Here is a 19,519-nt window from a genome sequence, read left to right on the forward strand (position 1 = left end):
CACATTCCTATGCTCTGAGTATCTGCTATAGTCGGCTGGCGAGATCATATGTGCTACATGCTGCAGCCCATCAAAGATCTTTCCAAAATATGTCCTCCTTTTTTCTGGGAGGGGACGTTCATTTTCTGAAGCGCTGGGAAGTTCTACGCCAGTGGATAAAACCTTAACCATTCAACGGGTTGATAAGTTTTATGGTTCCGAGAGAAAGCATTCTCTTACTTTACGCGGAAAAAGTGCATTTTTAACCGGGACATCCAGGAAAAATGCGGGAACTTTCTTTTCCTTGGCCACGTATACATCCTGTATCTCCATTCTTAAACCCGGGAGGAACTGACACACTCGGAAGCTATGGCTGATTAGCCTGACCAGTGTACGTTGTAAACTGCTCAAGAGGATGTTTAGCTTCTGATTATGTTGGGTGCTCGAATCTCAGGGATTTTGTCCCCATATCAGTGAAGCTTCCGGGAAGGATGATCTACAACTGACCATTAACTCAGATTGGAAACAGCAATCCAACAGGCTTTTACTAACCACCTACACCTCGCCTACAAAAGGCACACAACATGGCTTGTCGCCATCACATTTTATTTACCCTCCATGACTGTGGCTTCCACAGGCCCCATTCCAATTTTTATCTGCAAGTTTTTATCCCACAGGCTCTTCCAGGTTTGAGTTGGCACCTCACTCGGCACCCTCGGACTGAGGAGAATGGTATCCCACAGGGTTTTGTTAAGTGTCACACTCTTCTTCATCACTATCAATGGACTTGTACCTTCTGTTAGGCCTCTGGTTACCCCGGCATTGCATGTCAATGATTTTTGCATCTGGTGCACATCCCACTCAGTAGCACCTGCGGAATGCCAGCTCCAATATGTCATCTGATGGGCCTTTTCCCATGGCTTCTAGTTCTCTGAATCAAAATGTGGGTTGTGTGGTTTTGCCGTAGACCTACAGTAAACCCCAATCCAGAACTTTATTTAGGTAACCAGCACCTAGATTTTGCAGTGGAGCTCTGTTTCTTGGACCTTCTTTTTGATAAAAAGCTGATATGGGTGCCCCATATTTGTCACCTGAAGACTACATGTATGCAGAAGCTTAATGCTCTCCACCTCCTGGCGCGCACATCTTGGGGTGCAGACCGTGCTATTCTTCTCCACCTTTACCATGCTCTGGTTTTGTCCAGACTAGATTACAGCTGTCAGGTTTATGGTTCAGCGGCCCCGTCCACTCTGAAAATACTTGATCCTGTTCATCATTATGGGATGTGTCTAGCTATCGATGCCTTTCGATGTCCTCACAGAAGCAGGAATTCCCCCTCTACAAATACGATGGAGCCTACTCCTGGTTTTTAACGCAATCGCCAATCGACAATACCCTGACCATCCCTTGTACCCCGTCCTCTTTACAAACAAGAGGTGTCTTTCACCTGCTATCTGCCCTTGGGTGGGATTGCTGGTTGGAATGTGTGTCACTTCCATCTATTGGGATCTCCATCTCTGGTTACTGGAGAGGGCCTCATGTATCATGTATTTCCTATTTCCTTCTGCAGCTCAGCAACCCCCCCCTCCCCCCACCCCGCCCCCCCTCCCCCTCCCTTGGATTGTGCCTCGACCGCAGATTAGGACTGACCTATTCCAGGGTCCTAAGGTCTCTGTCGCCCCTATGATATATCGGCATCTTGTACGTTCCATCCTTGAAGAGTTCCAAGGTGCTGCCATCTTTTACACTGATGGATCTAAAATGACAGATTAGTCAATATACACTTTTGTGTGTCCTGCTGGCATGGAACACCATTTACTGCCGGGATCATCTAGTGTGTTCATAACAGACCTGCTAGCCATTAATGCAGGCCCCTCCATTTTGTTACTTGGCCTCCCTTCACAGTGTTTTAATATGTACTGACTCAGTGAGCAGTCTGCACGCTGTAGACTGATGCTACTGTCATCACCCTTTGGTCTCTGCTATCCATGACCTTCTCTCTGCCCTTAGCCATACCGCCTGCTCAGTTGCCTTTCTCTGGGTCCCAAGTCATGAGGGCATCCCAGGGAATGAACTGGCTGACTGTTTGGCTAGAGAGCCAGATACTTACACCCCCCCCCCCCCTCCCTCCCCAATTCCCTTTTCATGATTTCAGTTGCAGGTATGCAGATTCACATCAGATCACTTTTTGCCCAAAAGGTAAATGACATCTGGTGTGCTTCTGCTCTCAGTAATAAACTTCACACAATCAGGGAGACTACTACAGTTTCACGCTCTTCCTTCCGCTCCTCTCAGTAGTAGTCCACTGTCTTATGTTGTGTAAGCATCGGTCATACCAGGCTCACCCATTGTTTACTCTTGAGTAACGAGCCACCCCCACAATGTGATTATAGAGCCAGACTGATGGTATCCCATATTTCAGTGGAATGTCCCCTTCTTTTGACCCTGCATACTAATTATGGCTTCTCAAATTCCTTGTCCTTTAGTATTAGCGGACAATTCACAGAAGACTGGACTGGTCCTCAGTTTCCTTCTGAAAGTGGTCTTTATTTTCATTTACAAGGTTTTGCTTTCTTCCTGGAGCAGGGGCAGGGCAGTTGTGGTTGGGGCTTCTACTCTTTTCTGGGTCTGGGACCCATGACCACTCCCCATATGAAGACCGCTCTTTTATCCCTCTGTTTTTCCAGTTTTTTTATTTGAGTTACAATTTTACACCTTCCACTGTGTGTGGTTTTAGCTTCCTCACGTTGTAGTTTGACCCCTGTGACTGGATCCACCCACTTCTTGCAGATGCCTCTGTCTTACGCATTTAATTTTTGGATTGTGGGGCTGACCAGCTCGCTGTTTAGTCCCATAACCCTCCTCAATCAGTCCAGCAAATTGTAATGTCATTGAACCCCCCAGGGGCTCAGCATTCATTTGCTGAGTACGGGCTTGGCGACCCCGGGTTCCTGAGCTGGGGACTGGTCAGCGCCGCCAGTCTCCTGTCACCATAACCCCCGGACATGCTTCAGCGACCACCGTATGGCGCGGCGGTGGAATGTTGTGTGCTGCGGGGAATGGTAATCTTGGCTTGACCGCCTGGATTGCGAGGAAGGCCAACCTCTATAAAAAAAACCTCAATCTTACGGTGTGCTCCGCGCCTATGAGATGCATGGCTGTTGGGGTGGAACAGTCGCAAGCGGGCAACCTCTGGGGCACCTGCCGCACCCCAGTTGTATACGGCTTACTCAGGCACGCGGGGCTCTGTCTGAGCGGACCTTTCATTCCCTAGCTGCTTGTGGGACCGCAATGGACCCTTCGACCTCTACATTTCCCCCTACCAGTGGATTGGGTGGGCCACTGGTAGGAAAACACACTCCATCGAAAAAGCGACTTCGTGCTGCGAGTCCTCCAGCTCCTGGTGTTGCTAGAGATTTATCAGACTGTCATAACAGAGCACTTGCTGATAATCAGAATGTGTTTTTGATTATTAAATGGAAGGAGGGTAGCTTTGAGAGGGTTTCTCCCTTTTACATCCACAAGGGTCTTGAGGGTATTGCAGGAACACTGAAATCTGTGAAGCGACTGCGCAATGGGACTCTGTTAGTTGAGACTTCTAGTTCCCATCAAGTCGCTTCTCTTCAGAAAGCAACCTGTCTCGGAGAGTACGTTATCGATACCGAGCTCCACTCCACTTTGAATTATAGTAAGGGTGTTGTGACATGTAGGGACTTGGTGGATATCTCCACAGACGAGTTAAAATCTGAGTGGGCTGACGAAGGTATTGTTGACGTGCAGCATATTATGAAACAAGTCGATGGGGATCTCGTCAAATCCGACTCGTTTATTCTCACATTCAGTTGCCCGAGACTCCCAGAGCATGTTAAAGCGGGGTTCTTACGTTTTCCAGTACGACCATATTTCCCCAACCCAATGCGCTGTTTTAAATGTCAGCGCTTTGGGCATACTACGTTGGGGTGCAATGGGATAGCCACTTGCGGTAAATGTGGTCAGCCTGCCCATGAAGGAGCCGATTGTTCATCGCCTGTGAAGTGCGTGAATTGCTCTGGGAGTCACCCTGTCTGGAGCCGGGTCTGCCCCATCTATCTCGAAGAACGGAAGATACAGGAGATCAAAACATCTAAGTGCATCCCCTATGGTGAAGCCAAGAAGCTCTTTAAGGCCATGCAACCTCCTGTGTTCACGACATCTTTCGCTTCCGCTCTGAAAAAACCGGTACAAATGACCACTGTTGCTACGCAAACGGAGGTTGCGAGTGTTAGCACTAATACCTGCGTTTGCCAGTGCACTTGTGCTGCTGCGGTTGTTTTGAAACCTGCGGCTCTCCCCGCAACGTCGGACAAGGCCGTGGTTGCTGACATTGGGGTACTTCCTGCCTCTTCCCATATGGCGCCTTCTGCCCAGGCGAGTAAAGCTCCAACTGCTGACAAGGCTCTGCATTTTAAGCCTCCCAAGACAAAGACGCCGAAGGTGAAGGTTTTGCCACCTGAGGAGACTGGTCAGGGTCGGTCCGATGACAAGGCCATTGTACTGTCTGACATCTCCCGTGGGTCGTCATCGGAGCTGATGGACATTGATGTCGATGGGGGCGATCTTCTCACCCCAGGAATAAATCTCCGGCCAGTACGGGCTCTTCTCCAAAACACAGAGGCAGGGTGAAAGTTCAGCCACCTTGATCACTGGCCCCCATATTACAGTGGAACCTGAATGGGTTCAGGACGCATGTGGCCAAATTACAACTCCTTGTACGAGAGTGCCCTTTGTGCTTATGTCTCCAAGAGACACATGCGATAGACTCTGAGGCTCTCACAGACCTTATTAGCCAACTCCCCCGCCCATTTCTTCTTCTGGGGGACTTCAATGCTCATAATGTCTTATGGGGCTCTTCGACTACTTGCCCCAGGGGTCGCATTCTGGAAAGCCTCATGATGTCTGAAGAACTGTGCATCCTCAACTCTGGTGCTCCCACGTATTTCTGTACTGCTTCTGGGTCGTCATCAGCTATTGACCTTTCCTTTTGCTCTCCAGCACTCGCGGATTCTGCTCTGTGCTTCTGACCTCCATTCTAGTGACCACTTCCCCCTTTTGATTCAACTCCTGGATGAGGCTATGGCATTACCAGTGCCACCCCGGTGGCACCTCTGCGGAGCTGACTGGACACTTTTCAGCCAACTGGCTGTTTTGGAACAATGTGCCAGCGTTCACAAATGGGTAGACCATGTTACAGCCGTGATCTCCCATGCTGCTGAATTGTCAATCCCATGGTCATCCGGTCATCCCAAGAGGCGTCCTGTCCCTTGGTGGACCACTGAGTGCCACTCAGCCATCCGAGCCCACCGTGCAGCTCTGTGCCGCTTCAAGTGCCGTCCCTCAGCTGACAATCTTGCGGCCTTTTGGGTGGCAAGGGCCAAAGTGCGGCGAGTGATTAAAGAGAGCAAACGACGGTCATGGCAATCGTTCTTGAACTCCATCTCCCGCTCCACTAGTTCTACGAAAGTATGGGAAGCCATCAGGAGGATTTCCGGGAAACTCGGCCAGCTACCTGTCACGGCATTGCTGCATCAGGGAAATCTTCTCACGGCGCCGAGAGACATTGCCCAGACACTGGCCATGCGTTTTGCGGCATCTACCGCCACTATTAACTGTGGTCCAGATTTCTGCCGCTACCGCACTGCCATCGAGAGGGGTCACTTGGACTTCTGGTCTCCAAATTCTGAACCCTACAACTGCCCCTTCACAATGTGGGAACTGGATTCGGCGCTGTCTGTGGCTCATGATACTGCGCCAGGTCATGATCAAATCCGGTACAGCATGCTGCAGCACTTGTTACTGCCTTCCAAGGAAGTTCTCCTGAATTGTTTTGATATGATATGGTTATCCAGCACGTACCCTGACTCGTGGAGGAAGGCGATTTTGATTCCCCTCCTCAAACCAGGGAAGGACCAAACGCATCCCAGTAGTTATCGGAGTATTGCTTTGACGAGCTGTGTCGGGAAGACGTTGGAACGCATGGTCAACCGTCGCCTGGTTTGGCTGCTCGAGACCAGGCAGCTCCTTAGCCCCTCTCAGTGTGGCTTTCGAAGATGTCGTTCCACTATAGACAACTTGACCCTGCTTGAGGCGGCCATCCAGCAGGCCTTCCTACGTAACCAGCATTGTCTAGGTGTATTCTTTGATATTAATAAGGCGTATGACACTACTTGGCGCCGCCTTATCCTCAATCAACTCCATCAGTGGGGCTTTCGTGGCTGTCTCCCCATCTTCATTCGGTCCTTTCTTTCCCACCGCCTCTTTCGATATCGGGTTGGTACTGTGTTTTCTGATTTGTACGTGCAGGAGAATGGTGTTCCTCTGGGAAGCGTTTTAAGTGTCACCCTCTTTGCCGTCGCCATTAACAGTATCGCGTCCACTATCCGGAGTCCTGCCCAATGCTCCTTGTTTGTGGACGACTTTGCTGTTTTCTGTTCTTCCTCTAGTCTTGTCACTGCTAGTCGGCAGTTGCAGCTTACGATAAAGCGATTAGAGGCATGGACTGCGAAGACGGGTTTTACCTTTTCTGCAGACAAATGTGTATGTGTTCATTTTAATCGTTCTCGACGTCTTTTTACCTCCCCTGAATTGCGTCTGAGGGACACCATTCTTCCTTTTAGAGACACTGTGAGGTTCCTGGGCCTCACTTTTGATTCCAAGTTGTCGTGGTTGCCTCACCTTAAAGACCTCAAGGTGCGGGCCCTGAAGGCACTGAATATTTTGAAGTGTCTGAGCCATCGGTCCTGGGGAGCAGATCGGGCGCGTCTGCTGCAATTTTATGGGGCTTTCGTCCGATCGCGTCTTGACTATGGTTGCACCGTTTGTGGGTCAGCAAGGCCTTCGTATCTGAAGATTCTTGACGCAGTACACCATGAGGGTATCAGGCTGGCCACTGGTGCCTTCCGTACCAGTCCCATCCCCAGCCTGTGTGCTGAGGCAGGGGAACCGCCACTCGCCATCCGGCGGAAACTCATCATGGTGCGACGGGTGTGTCAATTCCTTGCCTGTCCTACCTCCCCTGCATACCCTACCGTTGCCTGACCGCCTATGGAACGTCTCTTTTCCAGTCGTCCCAGGGCAACAAGACCATTTGGGATTTGTGCCAAGCATTTGCTTGAGTCCCTTGGTGTGGAGCGTGTGGCCCCCCAACGACAAGGTTTTACCCGCCTGCCTCCCTGGTTGCTCCAGTCCTTTTGGACTTGTCGGAGTACCGTAGGAGCTGCACTCCTGCATTTGTTTTTACCTCCTTATTTTCCGATATTTTACACCAGCATCCCGACCATGTACCAGTATTTACGGATGGCTCTAAACAGGGGGACTCTGTTGGTTGTGCTGTTGTTTTCCATGATCGAGTCGTCAAGTTAAGACTTCCTGCAGCGTTTACCATCTTTGATGCCGAATTGTTTGCGATCTTGCGGGCTTTGGAGCAGATGAGATGTGTTCCCAGTCTTAAGTTCCTCATCTGTTCTGACTCCCTGAGTGCCCTTCAGACCATGCAACACTTGTACCCAGCGGATACGGTCGTCCAGAACATCCATGATGCCCTACTCCACCTGCAACAGCAGGGGAAGGAGGTTTCTTTCTGCTGGGTGCCGGGGCACGTGGGTATTAGGGGAAACGAACTGGCGGATGTGGCTGCCAAAGATGCATGTTCCCTCCCTCACGTTGTTGAATGTGCCGTCCCCCTCCGTGCTGTTACCTCCCTTTTGCGTTTTCGTGTTATGCGTCAATGGGAAGAGGAGTGGCTGGCAGTCGGTGACAATAAGCTGCGTCTGGTCAAGGCCACCACGCGGCCATGGCGTACGTCTACCAGTCATGCAGGCGGGATGAGGTTCTCCTCACTCGCCTCCGCATCGGGCACAGTCCCTTAACGCATGGTTTTTTACTCCGGCGGGAGGACCCCCCAATCTGCAGTGCTTGTGCCGTCCATATTACTGTCCGTCACATTTTACTTGACTGTCTTTTATTCTCTGACCAGAGGGCGGTGGTTTCCTTGCCACCGGATTTGCCCTCTATTTTGCAAGACGACGCAATGACTGTGGTTAAGGTCTTACAGTTTTGTGTCCTGTCCAATTTGTTGCCTCAGATTTTAGGGAGAGGGTTTTAATGTGCTGCTGGGTGACTGGCTCACCCAGATTTTAGGTAAGAGGTCCGCCAGTCACGAATACCTCCTTGTTTCCCTTCGGTTTCTGTCCTCCCTTCCGTGTGATTCCTTTCCTTTTTTAGTGTTTTCCTTCTCCTCTTGTTTCGCCTTTGTATGTGAGGATTTGGAACTGCGTTAGGTCTGTGTCTTTTAGCCGTTCTCCTTGTTTGCTGTCCGTCTTAGTCCCTTCACTGCATGTGTTCCTGTTTTTATGCATTTGGGCACTGATGACCACGCTGTTTAGTGCCCGTAAACCTCAAACACACACACACACACACACACACACACACACACACACACACACACACTGTAATGTCATTGAAAAACGACAGCAAATTTTTACTCATTTTCATAAGGAGTGAGTGCACCTAGAATAGGGCTAGCCACAGCTTGATAAAACGCATGTGAGCTGGATGTGTAGGCCAAGGTTTCACCTGTCTCAGCTTTGCTCAGCCCTCTTCGGAAGTACCGGGTACAGAGTGGCGTTTCATTTAGTATTGCAGTGTGGCATTTTCAGTTATCATGATTCTACTCCATTCGGCAGAATCGTGTTGTCGATACTGTTTACTTCGCTATTTGTTCATGGTGAACAAGAAGTTCACAGGTTGAGTAGCTTTTGGTACAGAAAGAGCCAGTCTAGCAATTGATCATCACTGTCCTTTAAAAATGAATGGAAATCACAGAGGAGAAGGATGAGAAAGATCTTACCTTCCCGTAATTGACTGGGTATCACAAATTTGCTATGAAACAGCATTAAAGCACCATACAGAAAGAATTTAAAGATTTAGTTGACAACGAAAGAGCAAAAAAATACAATTGACAAGAGATTCATTGTTCTGTACATCAACTAGCACTTTGCAACAATATTGCAGGCATGGAGCACGTGAATAAATTGGTAGTATGAATAGTAAAATTTCTGAAGTCTCGCACATTATTCCACTGTCAGTTGCAACAGTTTTCAAGAGAGCTAGCTATTGTTGAATTTATGAATGAAAGAGGAGTGCAGGCACTAAAATAAGAACATCTGGGAAGAATTGCTGACCTAACATTTGAAATGGACTTCACTGTACACTGCCCATAGTAAGACAGTGCAAGATGAGAAACATCTTATTTCTGATTTGATGGGGATGCCCTTAAAAAGAAAATTGTATTATAGATGGGACAAATTCTGACAAACACAGTCCTAAGCTCAGTAGCACCAAAGAAAACATGAAGTGTGAAGAATTCATTGTGGCCTTGAAAGAATCACGAGGATAGTTTTCTAAACGTTTCGAGGACAGTGCCAGCCATACATCTGTTTTCGAGATCATTTGCCATTTCATTTGAAAGCATCCCTTTGCATGTACAGTTGTAACTTATTGATCTGCGGTCTAATTCCTGTTTTAAAGAAAAAATCTCTTATGTTACAACTGTCCAGGATGTCTACATTGTTTTCCTCAGGGAGCATTTTGACATCTCCACAGAGAGATTGCAAAAGTGCTACAATAATTCAATCTCTGTGTGTGTGTGTGTGTGTGTGTGTGTGTGTGTGTGTGTGTGTGTAAGCCAGGCCACAGCTCTCAAACTGAATTCTTGCCTGCCCCTGTCCCGGAACATATTAGGAATTTGGTTGCATTTTCCTAGCTATTCCATGTTTTAATGCATCTAAAAAAAGTGTGTTGTCAGTATTAAAGTATGTGTACAGATGAAAAAACACTCAACTTAAAAACAATAAAAGCTCTGACACTGACAGAAACCACATTTGTTAGCCTTCTTTGTATGGGCTCCAAAACTGTAAACAGAATAAAAATAAACTTTTGGAGGAAATACATACCAAAAAATGTACTATTCAAGTACCAGTGAGTTTGTACCATTGTACGCAATCCAAAATGTGTGAAATTTCTGTTTATATTTACAGCCTAAATGTATATGCAGTACTGCTATTAACGCCTCACCAGTGTTACGGCTGATTATGTGAAAATTGTATATTATTAAGCCTGTATTGATGGTAATTCTAACATGTCCTGAATTTTACCATGCTGTCCTTAATTTTTGTGCATTATTTTGAAAATGTCCTGAATTTGGCTAAAAATATAGGAACACTATTTACACATCAGCACTTCTCTGAAATTGAATAGTGCTGTCTATGGGTGGAGAGGGGAGATGGTGGTGGTGGTGGTGGTGGTGGTGGTGGTGGTGGTGGTGGTGGTGTGTGTGTGGGGGGGGGGGGGGGGGGGTCTTGTAAAACTCAAGAGAGAGTATATTATTATTAAATTATTAGTGGAGCATTATTGAAATAATTGATAGAGAAAGGAGTGAACAGCTGCAGTTGCCTTCCATTTTTGCTTACATTGAATTGATAGTAAATGTAATGAGAAAACTGTTAAATGTGTTTATAACCTGTAATTACTACTCTGAATTTTCATACGGATTCCCCCTACAGATAATTTATTACACTGTTATTTTCAGTTCACACACAAATTTTCAATCACTTTTTGTAAAGTATTAACTACAATTTAATTTAATTTTTATTTTGTTTCCCGATTATGCATTCTTTCTTGTCCTCACCTTTCCCATTGTAGGGTTTGACTTCCCTAACCATGAGGCACCACCTATCCCGCTGGTAGGCATCATCTTCACTAAGGCGTAATCTCTTCATATCACCGTGGATATTCCTTAACCAGCTGGGTGAGGTCTCTTACCTCCATCTCATTTTTGTATTCTGTAAAGGCCCTTTTCCAGGGCATGGACATCAGGTCTTAGTGTTACATTAGCATACAATCTCATCGTGGATTATGAGTTTTTTCGTTAATGGAGACAACCTTAAATGCATCACCCATTAATTCATTGTGTAATTCATCTTTCAGTGTTACTTCTTTCATCTATTGTAACATGCACATTTCTGTTGTATGGAGTTTCTGTTCATGAGTGTTTTTTTTTTTTTACACCCAGAGTTCACTACCATACACTAGGACTAGTCTTAAAGCTATTTTATAAATTTTGCCCCTTATTTTTGTTGAGTATTCACTATGATGAATAAAATTGGCGAAGTTCATTTAAATTTTCCAGTCACAATTTACTGTTCTACTTGAGAATTAAGATTGTCATTTAATGCAATGCCCTTTGGTATTTATCAACCAAGAAACACTGAATGATAAATTACTAGAAGCCTCAGTGTTTTTTGTAAGAAATGTTGAATAAAATATGCTCAAAGGATTCAGAACTTTTTGCCATCAATATCACATCACTATATTACTAGGTAGTGACCTTTTGGTTCTTGCTCCAGTAGGTCTACAATGTTCGTAGCACTTTCCAATTGAAGTCTGTTTTTTATGTGGTCTATGGAACTGATTTTTTATATTCATTTTTCTATTTGTTTTTCTTCTATAGGTACTTTCAGTGCTACTCTTAAGTTTGTAGTCAAAGATTGTGATCCTACAACTGGTCAACCAGATTCTGAAGAAGGTTATGATGATGAGTACATGGTAAGGAAATGAAAAGTTTTATATTGTTTTATTACCATTCATGTATCCTTTTACAGATGAGTTTGACTTCCCTTTGTCGGCATAAATGAAATTCAAGAAGTATAACATGCTACCCTCTTCATTCAACCAGGAAAATGTTTTTGTTACTTGCAAATAACGGGTAGCTTAAGGGGCATGAAGGAATGTTTTCATTTTTTCTGGGTGTATCACATTTCATCAACTGTGTAGGAAATTCACCAGGTTGATTAGTCATTGCTAAAGGTTGCATTTTGAAAGTGGAAACATTGGAAAAAATGCTGTTTTGAGTACAAAATTTGCCAAAAAACTCTATAAATTCAGATGGCATACATCATTGGCAGTGCAGTTTTTGTTCCAGTACACAATGAGCATTTAAACTGAATTTATATGTTATATTATATGTTTGTGCTATCCTTTGCATAAACTCCCTGCACACTTGAGAATGACTCTCAGCCAGTGTCTCAACAAAACTACAATATTATTAATGATTGTATCACAAGAATAATATGCATAAGAATGGAAAAGAAAATTGAGGCTGTGTTAGGTAACGATCAGTTTGGTTTTTGGGACGGTAACAGTATGAGACAAAGCAGTTTTGACATTGCGCTTGTTAATGGAAGCATTATTTAAGCAAAGTCAAGAACATTCACAGGATTTGTTGGCCTAAAAAAAGTGTACAACAGTGTAAAATTGTGCAAGATGTTTGAAATTCTGAGAAATTGTTATAAGCTGTAGGAAAAGAAGAGTAATACTTCGTGTGTAAGTATCAACAAAGAACAATAAGAATGGAAGACCAAGAATCAAGTGCTTGCATTAAAAAGGGTGTATGATAGGGATGTAATCTTGTCTATATTGAGGAGCAATGATGGTAATTGAAGAAAGGTTCAAGATTGGGATTAAAATTCAGGGTGAAAGGACATCAATGGTAAGATTTTCTAATGTCACTATTACCCTCAGTGAAAGTTGGAAGAATTACAGGTCACACTGAATTGAATTTACAGTCTTCCGAGCATAGAAAATGGATAGAGAGTAAGCTGAAGAACGATAAAAATAATGAAGAGTGGCAAAAATGAGATTATTGAGTGATTTACCATAAAAATTGGGGACCAGGAAGTACAAGAAAGGAAGGTATTCTGCTACCTTGGAAACGAGGAAGCAAAATAACACAAGGCACCAAGCAACATAAAAAGCAGACTATTACTGGTGAAGATAGTATTCCTGGCCAAAAGAAGTATACAAGTATCAAACATAGGACTGAGAAATAAAATTGTGTGAATGTGTGTATGGAGCACAGCATGTATGGTAATGAAGCATAGACTGGGGGGAAATCTGAGCAGAAGGGAATCAAAGAATTTAGGATATTATGTTACAGAAAAACGTTGAAAAGCGCGATTACTGATAAGTAATGTTGTGGTTCTCAGCAGAAGTGGCAAAGAAAAGAAAACGTTGACATTTGCCAAGGCATCAGAAAATAACTTCCATAATACTAGTGGAGCTGTGGAGGGCAAAAACTTTAAAGAAAGGAGGAGGTTGGAATAAATCCAACAAATTATATAGGATATAGGGTGCAAATCTACTGTGATGGCCTGGTCTATTCTGGGCTGCTGTGCATGAGGATGTGCGAGAAAAATGGTAAGCACAGATTAATGCCAGAACATTCCGTTAAAAAGTCATAGTATTGACAGTTGTTCATTCAAGCAGCTTTATAAAACACTCCAGCCCACCTCAGGGCCACACTGCATGCATGCAAACAAAGCACATTATGGAATGCGCTGACATCCCGATCACGCTGGCTGCGTCCATTGTCTTGGGTCACAGGCCACAGCTGCCATGGTGCTCTGTGGGTCGCCAGCAGATGAAAACAAGTGTGGCCCATCCAAGCCCTCTGAAGTAGTGTCAGCTAGTTGCCGCTACACACACTTATTGTCCCCATGTCGTGCACTTGGTTGCGATAGTTTCCTGATGCCAAGCAGCAGTGCCCTGGTCGCCCCACAGCGGTAGACCAGGATGTTGGCCAATGATACCTAAGTGGTTAGGAGGCCATGAAGGTGCGCCTCCCAAGCCAGACTGTAAACAGCTTGCAGTCTGTCGGCCATAGTCCCTCAGAGTGGCAGAGGCTGGCCAGGCATCTGTTCCCCACATCAGTGAGATTTCTCAAAGTCGTTCAGCTGACACACCATCGGTATGGTACACTTCTTGCCTTAACTTGATGAGCTATCAGTGGACAGGTCTCCAGCTGATCTTCATCATCCAATGGTAGCTGTGGGTTCTCAGAAACTCAAAACCCTGTCATTCTCTCTGGTTCAAGACACCGACAGAATGACTGCATGGCTAAATGACTTGAGCCACGCTTACAGCTACACTTCTGACATAGTCCCGCCTGAGGAACTAGTAGGTTTGCCGTAGACTTGCTGTGTCAGCTTTTCCAAGCTTGCACATCCTGAGTACAGGTTGCTAGGCTGGGCTAAATTTGCAATGTGAGAGTTCCTTGGAAGCATACAAGTACTCTTAGTTACAAAATGTTACTTAACTCATGGTCTCACTGTGTTGTGATGTTCATGATTCTATGCACCTCGGCTGTGACCAGTGTAGCAACCTTGTCTGGCAGAAATGTTTTGGTGTGATGTCGACAATACTGTCTTCACACATCCGCACTTTCTTTCACAGTCTTGAGTGCAGCCGCATGAAATCAGTAGCAGTATTTTCTCTGGAGAAGGTGGTCGTTTCATGTGAATCGGGGAGAGGGATGAGTTTGATTGCCTCCAGCCCAAGTTGTTCCCCAGCCATAGCTGGTCTTGTAGGTAAATTCGGTGAGACTGGAGGTGTCCAGCATCAGTAGTGGGTGGCAAATGAGAGAGTATGACAGCGTTGTTTGCCTGACCCACAGGTACAAACATTTAAATCGAATGGCATTTAAGTTTCATCAGGACATTTTTGTGTAGAGAGAGAGTATAAATACCTCTCCTGCTTTTGCAGTGGTATCAGGAGAGGAAACAGGAGCATTAAATATCTGTGGAATATTATGAAGTTGGGGATACCGGTCGAATGTGCTGTCACAACCACTTACTACTTAAAGAAATAGTATTGAATTCTAGCATTCGTGAATGAGTGAGGAGTTAGGTATATCTCTGGAAGTGTAACACCTTGTCCTGATGCTACCTTTCTTTACCTTCCTTCATTAGAATTATGTCTGTGTCATTTGGAGCAAGATCGACAAGTAGGACAAGATGATCTACATCTTGACCCACTATAATCATTTGCTGGTAAAATTTTTAGGCATTTATTGCTTTTGCAGCAGTTTCAACATCTGCATCATCATCCACAATCCGGTTTCAATACCAAAACTGTCTAGTTCTTGCACAAGCTGTGTAATAAACATTTCTTTATTGCTGAGGTTATTAAGTAAGGCAAACTGTAATTCAACACATAATGTTTCGTCATCAAAGAAAATTTCTCTTGTGATCCATTCCATCATTCACCTTTGTCATTCAGTAGTCTTTGGGTTCAGAGAGCTTTCTGAATATCCGTCAAATACAGCAGCAGCAGTATCTTTATAATGTCTCTGAATATGGGCTGTTAAGGTTTTATAAATGTCACCAAAAGTTCCATTCTCGGGCCACACGATGTGGAGGATAAGAAATCCTGCATCTATAGCAAAGAACTTCAATTCATTATTTTCAATATTCCTTTTAGGTACTTGATCAAAAAGATTGCACAGTGACGACCTTTTTGTTTTCCTCATCAGTCCAACAGAGACATTGGTACACTCAATAATTCGTATGTGAAGCAATCCTTTAAATCATCAGGTGAATGAAACATGCACAGTATTCTCTAAAATAACCTGAGTTGTATCTACTTCAGTTATATTTGTTTTTAATCCTAACAATTGACACACATGTTGTCCTAACCTTGCTGCATCGCTTAAGCTTCAGAGAACCAAATTTTGACGATACAGTAACTATTCTTCAAAGAGCTTCTTCACCAACACACACACCTTTGTTGCAGTTTACTTCCAGAGAAGCTACCAATTCAGATGCTGATGAATACAATTGCTCCTTATAAGCAAATGGAGTGTGTTGTTGCAACCACAGTTGAAATCTTCTGTGAATTCTCCCACTCCTCAGTTCAACACTCTGATCACTCATAACCGAATGTAAATTGCAGAACTGTTCCATAGCTTCACATCAGTGATTGGCTATTGGTATACTGCAAATCTATTGGTTCAACACACTATCGCTGAAATCTCTTCGGTGTGAAACACCTCCAATACTCTTCAGGTTTTTCATAAGCGTTTGTTCTATCGTCATGTCAGTCCATACTCCACACCAGTACTTATAAGAGTGTCGAACCATGAAGAAACTGTCCTTGGAGAATTTATGGAACTTCATGGGTTTCATAGATTCTTTCAATTTTTCCATGTCCTGGAGGTGCAAATGACACACCTTAGCATAAAGAAAGTATGGAGCTCCCAATTCCCCATATGCTCTGCTTGGATGAAATGCAATGCCAAGATGACAAGCTGAATGTATTGTATCCACAATTGGGAAGTTTTCCCTCTTTGCCTAATATAATCCATTGCGTTGACAAATTTATTTTTCAACTTTTCAATCACTTGATCTGTTTCCGAATCGCTGAAAGATGCCCCATTTCCACTCTTTCAGAAATACAGTCTTCAATATGTTGCTTCTCCTCCTCAATGACTGCCATTTCCTTCAGTATTATGGTGGAAAGAGCACACACGACTGCAGAGTAAGCTTGAGTTGCCCTCGTGTATACGACCAGAAAGTATATGGGGAACAGAAGCTGCAGCATATACAGTCCCCAAAAGTTGAGAGAGTCCACTGTCTCTAATTAATAATTCTATTGCTCCCAGGAAAAACATTATCAAGTGAAAGCCTCCTAATCGAATAACTATGCTAGTGAACAGCTCATTCCCTCCACTAGCCTCCACTGCAACTATATCTTTAGCTTTCATGTACAGTGGTTGATCAGACGTCACAATACATGTTTGCTTTGTGGTCTTATTCTCCATGATGGCAATTGAGGAGGAGGAGGAGATAAGTGTTTAACGTCCCATCAACAATGAGGTCATTAGAGAAGGAGCACAAGCTGAGATGGGGCAAGTATTGGGAAGGAAATAGGCCATGCCCTTTCAAAGGAACCATCCCGGCATTTGCGTGAAACGATTTAGGGAAATCGCGGAAAACCTAAATCAGGATGGCCGGAGACAGGTTTGAACCATCGTCCTCCCAAATGCAAGTCCAGTGTGCTAACCACTGCGCCACCCTGCAGTTAAAATAGTACTATAATCTGTGGGGAGCTTGTTGATGAATGGAAGCACTAATACATTTGATTATGTATAAGGTTCTCCAGTTGTGATTCTCTCCATAAAACATAGCCATGCAGAAATAGAAAGCCATAAAAACTTTCCCATCGTCAAAGTAAAATCGTGCTTTGTAGGCACTGTTGCTTTAGTGAATGATTGTTCTGAGTAGACATTTTGCAGAACAATTTTTTCAATTCCAATTCTATTCTGCCTTCAGAATGTTAGCAGATTAATTTTTTGGGCACCTCGTGTTTCAGTCAAGCTCCGCATGACAGAGTGTTTAGTTACTTTCTGATGTTCTGTTGCTCTCCCTGGAGTCACACATTTGATTCCATCCATAGCATGGAATATACCTTTGCCTATCATTGTTGCTATATTGAAGTCAGAAGTATCAAAAACGAACTGTGTGAACGAATCATTTGGAAAATTTGGTTTCCAGAACTGAATGGCAGAAGCCTCAAATAAAGCCATAGTGCTATATGAAAAGCACAAACCCATATTCGAGATAGACCAGGTTGCAGTGGGGAGATAAATGAAAAAGTGCTGGTAGCTGACACAATCGCATGGGATATAGCTGTACATTTTTTTGAAGGGAACTTTTTACTACCTTTCTGTTTTGACAAAACCACACCCTTCACAAATTCATGTAAAGTTTCAGCAACCATAACTTCAGCATTCTCTGCCAAGTCATTGATATCTGGATAATCAGCAATACTGTAAGGAGTCATTCTTACATCTTCACGGATGATAGCTGCTGCTGCTCCTGCTTCTACTATTCTCTTTCTCTCGTCTTTTTCACTAACAGATAGCTCATTTTACCATTGATTCAATAGTTTGTGGCCCCTGCCACGAAAACATACAACTAGGGGATTTTTTGGCATTGTGGCAAACAAGACCCCATCACCGAAGTGTTCAGTCAGTTTATTTTTCAGAGTTTTTATAGTCATTGTCTCTCCTTCTGGAAGACATTCATTAACTTTCTGCCAAAAATGGAACAGTAAAATTTGACATTCCTCTGAACTATCTAAATTTATATAATTCTTGAAAAGCAGCATCAAACTTGGTATCTTGAGGGTGGCCTCTTTTTCAGACAGAGGATGGGTTCGACATTAATTTAGCATAGCAATCTTGATGATAATGGGCTTTTGCAGCTACTAAATACATAACACTCTTGATGCATTCGGCAACCTTTCTACCAAAATAATCATCGTATTTCTCTGCTTTCTCAAGCAACATATATTTCACAGTTAAAGAGCAAACATCAAACACTCCACAGCATTTGTGGGGTGTTTTTTTTTTCCCCCCCGCTTCTGTGTCACATGTTTCAGCACATATGAAACAGTCTTTTTTGAAACTGAATGAATAAGAGTAAGAGGATCTCGAGCTTTTATCATCTGCTTGTGCAACATTCTGGTTGCTTAGTTTCCTTACACTACTAATTCAGGTCGACATACCTTATGCACTTCAGTCAGTCCAGCGTTCTGTAGAGGATTATGAGCCCATCCTTCCATTCCTTGCTGATGTGTATCAGAGTTTCCAAGCCCTTTGTCACTATTGATGTCTCTTCTTCCAAAACAGATTTACCACAAATAAAACAGATAGTAGGGTCCAGCAGTATTGCTTCCTCAGTCCAGACAAAAGGATTTGAGACTAAGGAGAAGAACTTCATAAAACCACAAACTGATGAGTACTATCACAAAAACAACTCTGACACTACTTTGACAGTTCACAACATTAACTCAGTTGAACTGGACAGTGGGTAGGAAGAAATGGCATTGACAGTAGTGGTAGGGGATCACTGAGTGAATGGGAAGGAGAACTTGATGTTTTCATTGTTGGCACATACTCCTGATTTCAACAATACTGATCGCAAAAAAAAAAATCATTAAGTAGAATATATAGGCTACAAAATATACACTTATTTACGCTTTTTATTTAAATACTTTGCTAAGAAACAAAAAGTGCAAACCATCACATTAAAAGAATTCTGTACCACTTCTTATACCTCAAATACCATTCGTATAAATGAAAAGATGCACAAGATCTTTTTCGTGTACAATTTTGCAAGGAATATATTTACTAATCAGAGCTCTGTTTGAAAAATGAGCCTTTTTGCATGTAAATTAAAAATATGGTACCAATCTACTTCTGGAGGGGAAAAAGGGGGATGCACCCCTCCTACAAAGGGGAACTTTTCTGTTTCTTATCATTGTACTCCATTTGCTGATTTTCTTACTAATTTGCCTGGGGTGGACGCAGTTGTCATCTAAAAGCTGTACAGAATTTCCCTTAGTTTCAATCAAATTATTTCCTCAACAAATATATGTGAAATAAATTTTGTATTTCCAAAATATTCTTTTTGTAAGATACCCACTATTAAAACTTCGTTTGTCCTGGCCAGTAAATACAATCCTCAGCCATTTAGCACTAACATTACTCAATTTGTTGTCTTCAACTGCACGGTCTTCATCAATAAACTCTGAATCATCTATTTCAAAATCTGTTTCCAGTTTAGTGATTCTTCATTAATCAAAACTGTCGTTTCTCTGTTTCCGG

At 43.7% G+C, this 19,519-nt stretch overlaps 1 protein-coding gene across 2 annotated transcripts in view; it reads left to right on the forward strand.

Moving 5' to 3' along the window:
- LOC126262315 (coatomer subunit gamma) overlaps positions 1–19,519 on the forward strand; it is a 113,802-nt gene that overhangs the window by 83,644 nt on the left and 10,639 nt on the right. For both annotated transcript variants that reach the window (XM_049958878.1, XM_049958871.1), the window contains exon 14: positions 11,525–11,619. In XM_049958878.1, coding sequence (XP_049814835.1) covers positions 11,525–11,619 — 95 coding nt within the window. The remainder of the gene's footprint in view (positions 1–11,524; positions 11,620–19,519) is intronic.

Source organism: Schistocerca nitens, chromosome 1 (genome assembly GCF_023898315.1).
Source record: "Schistocerca nitens isolate TAMUIC-IGC-003100 chromosome 1, iqSchNite1.1, whole genome shotgun sequence".
Classification (NCBI taxonomy): domain Eukaryota; kingdom Metazoa; phylum Arthropoda; class Insecta; order Orthoptera; family Acrididae; genus Schistocerca; species Schistocerca nitens.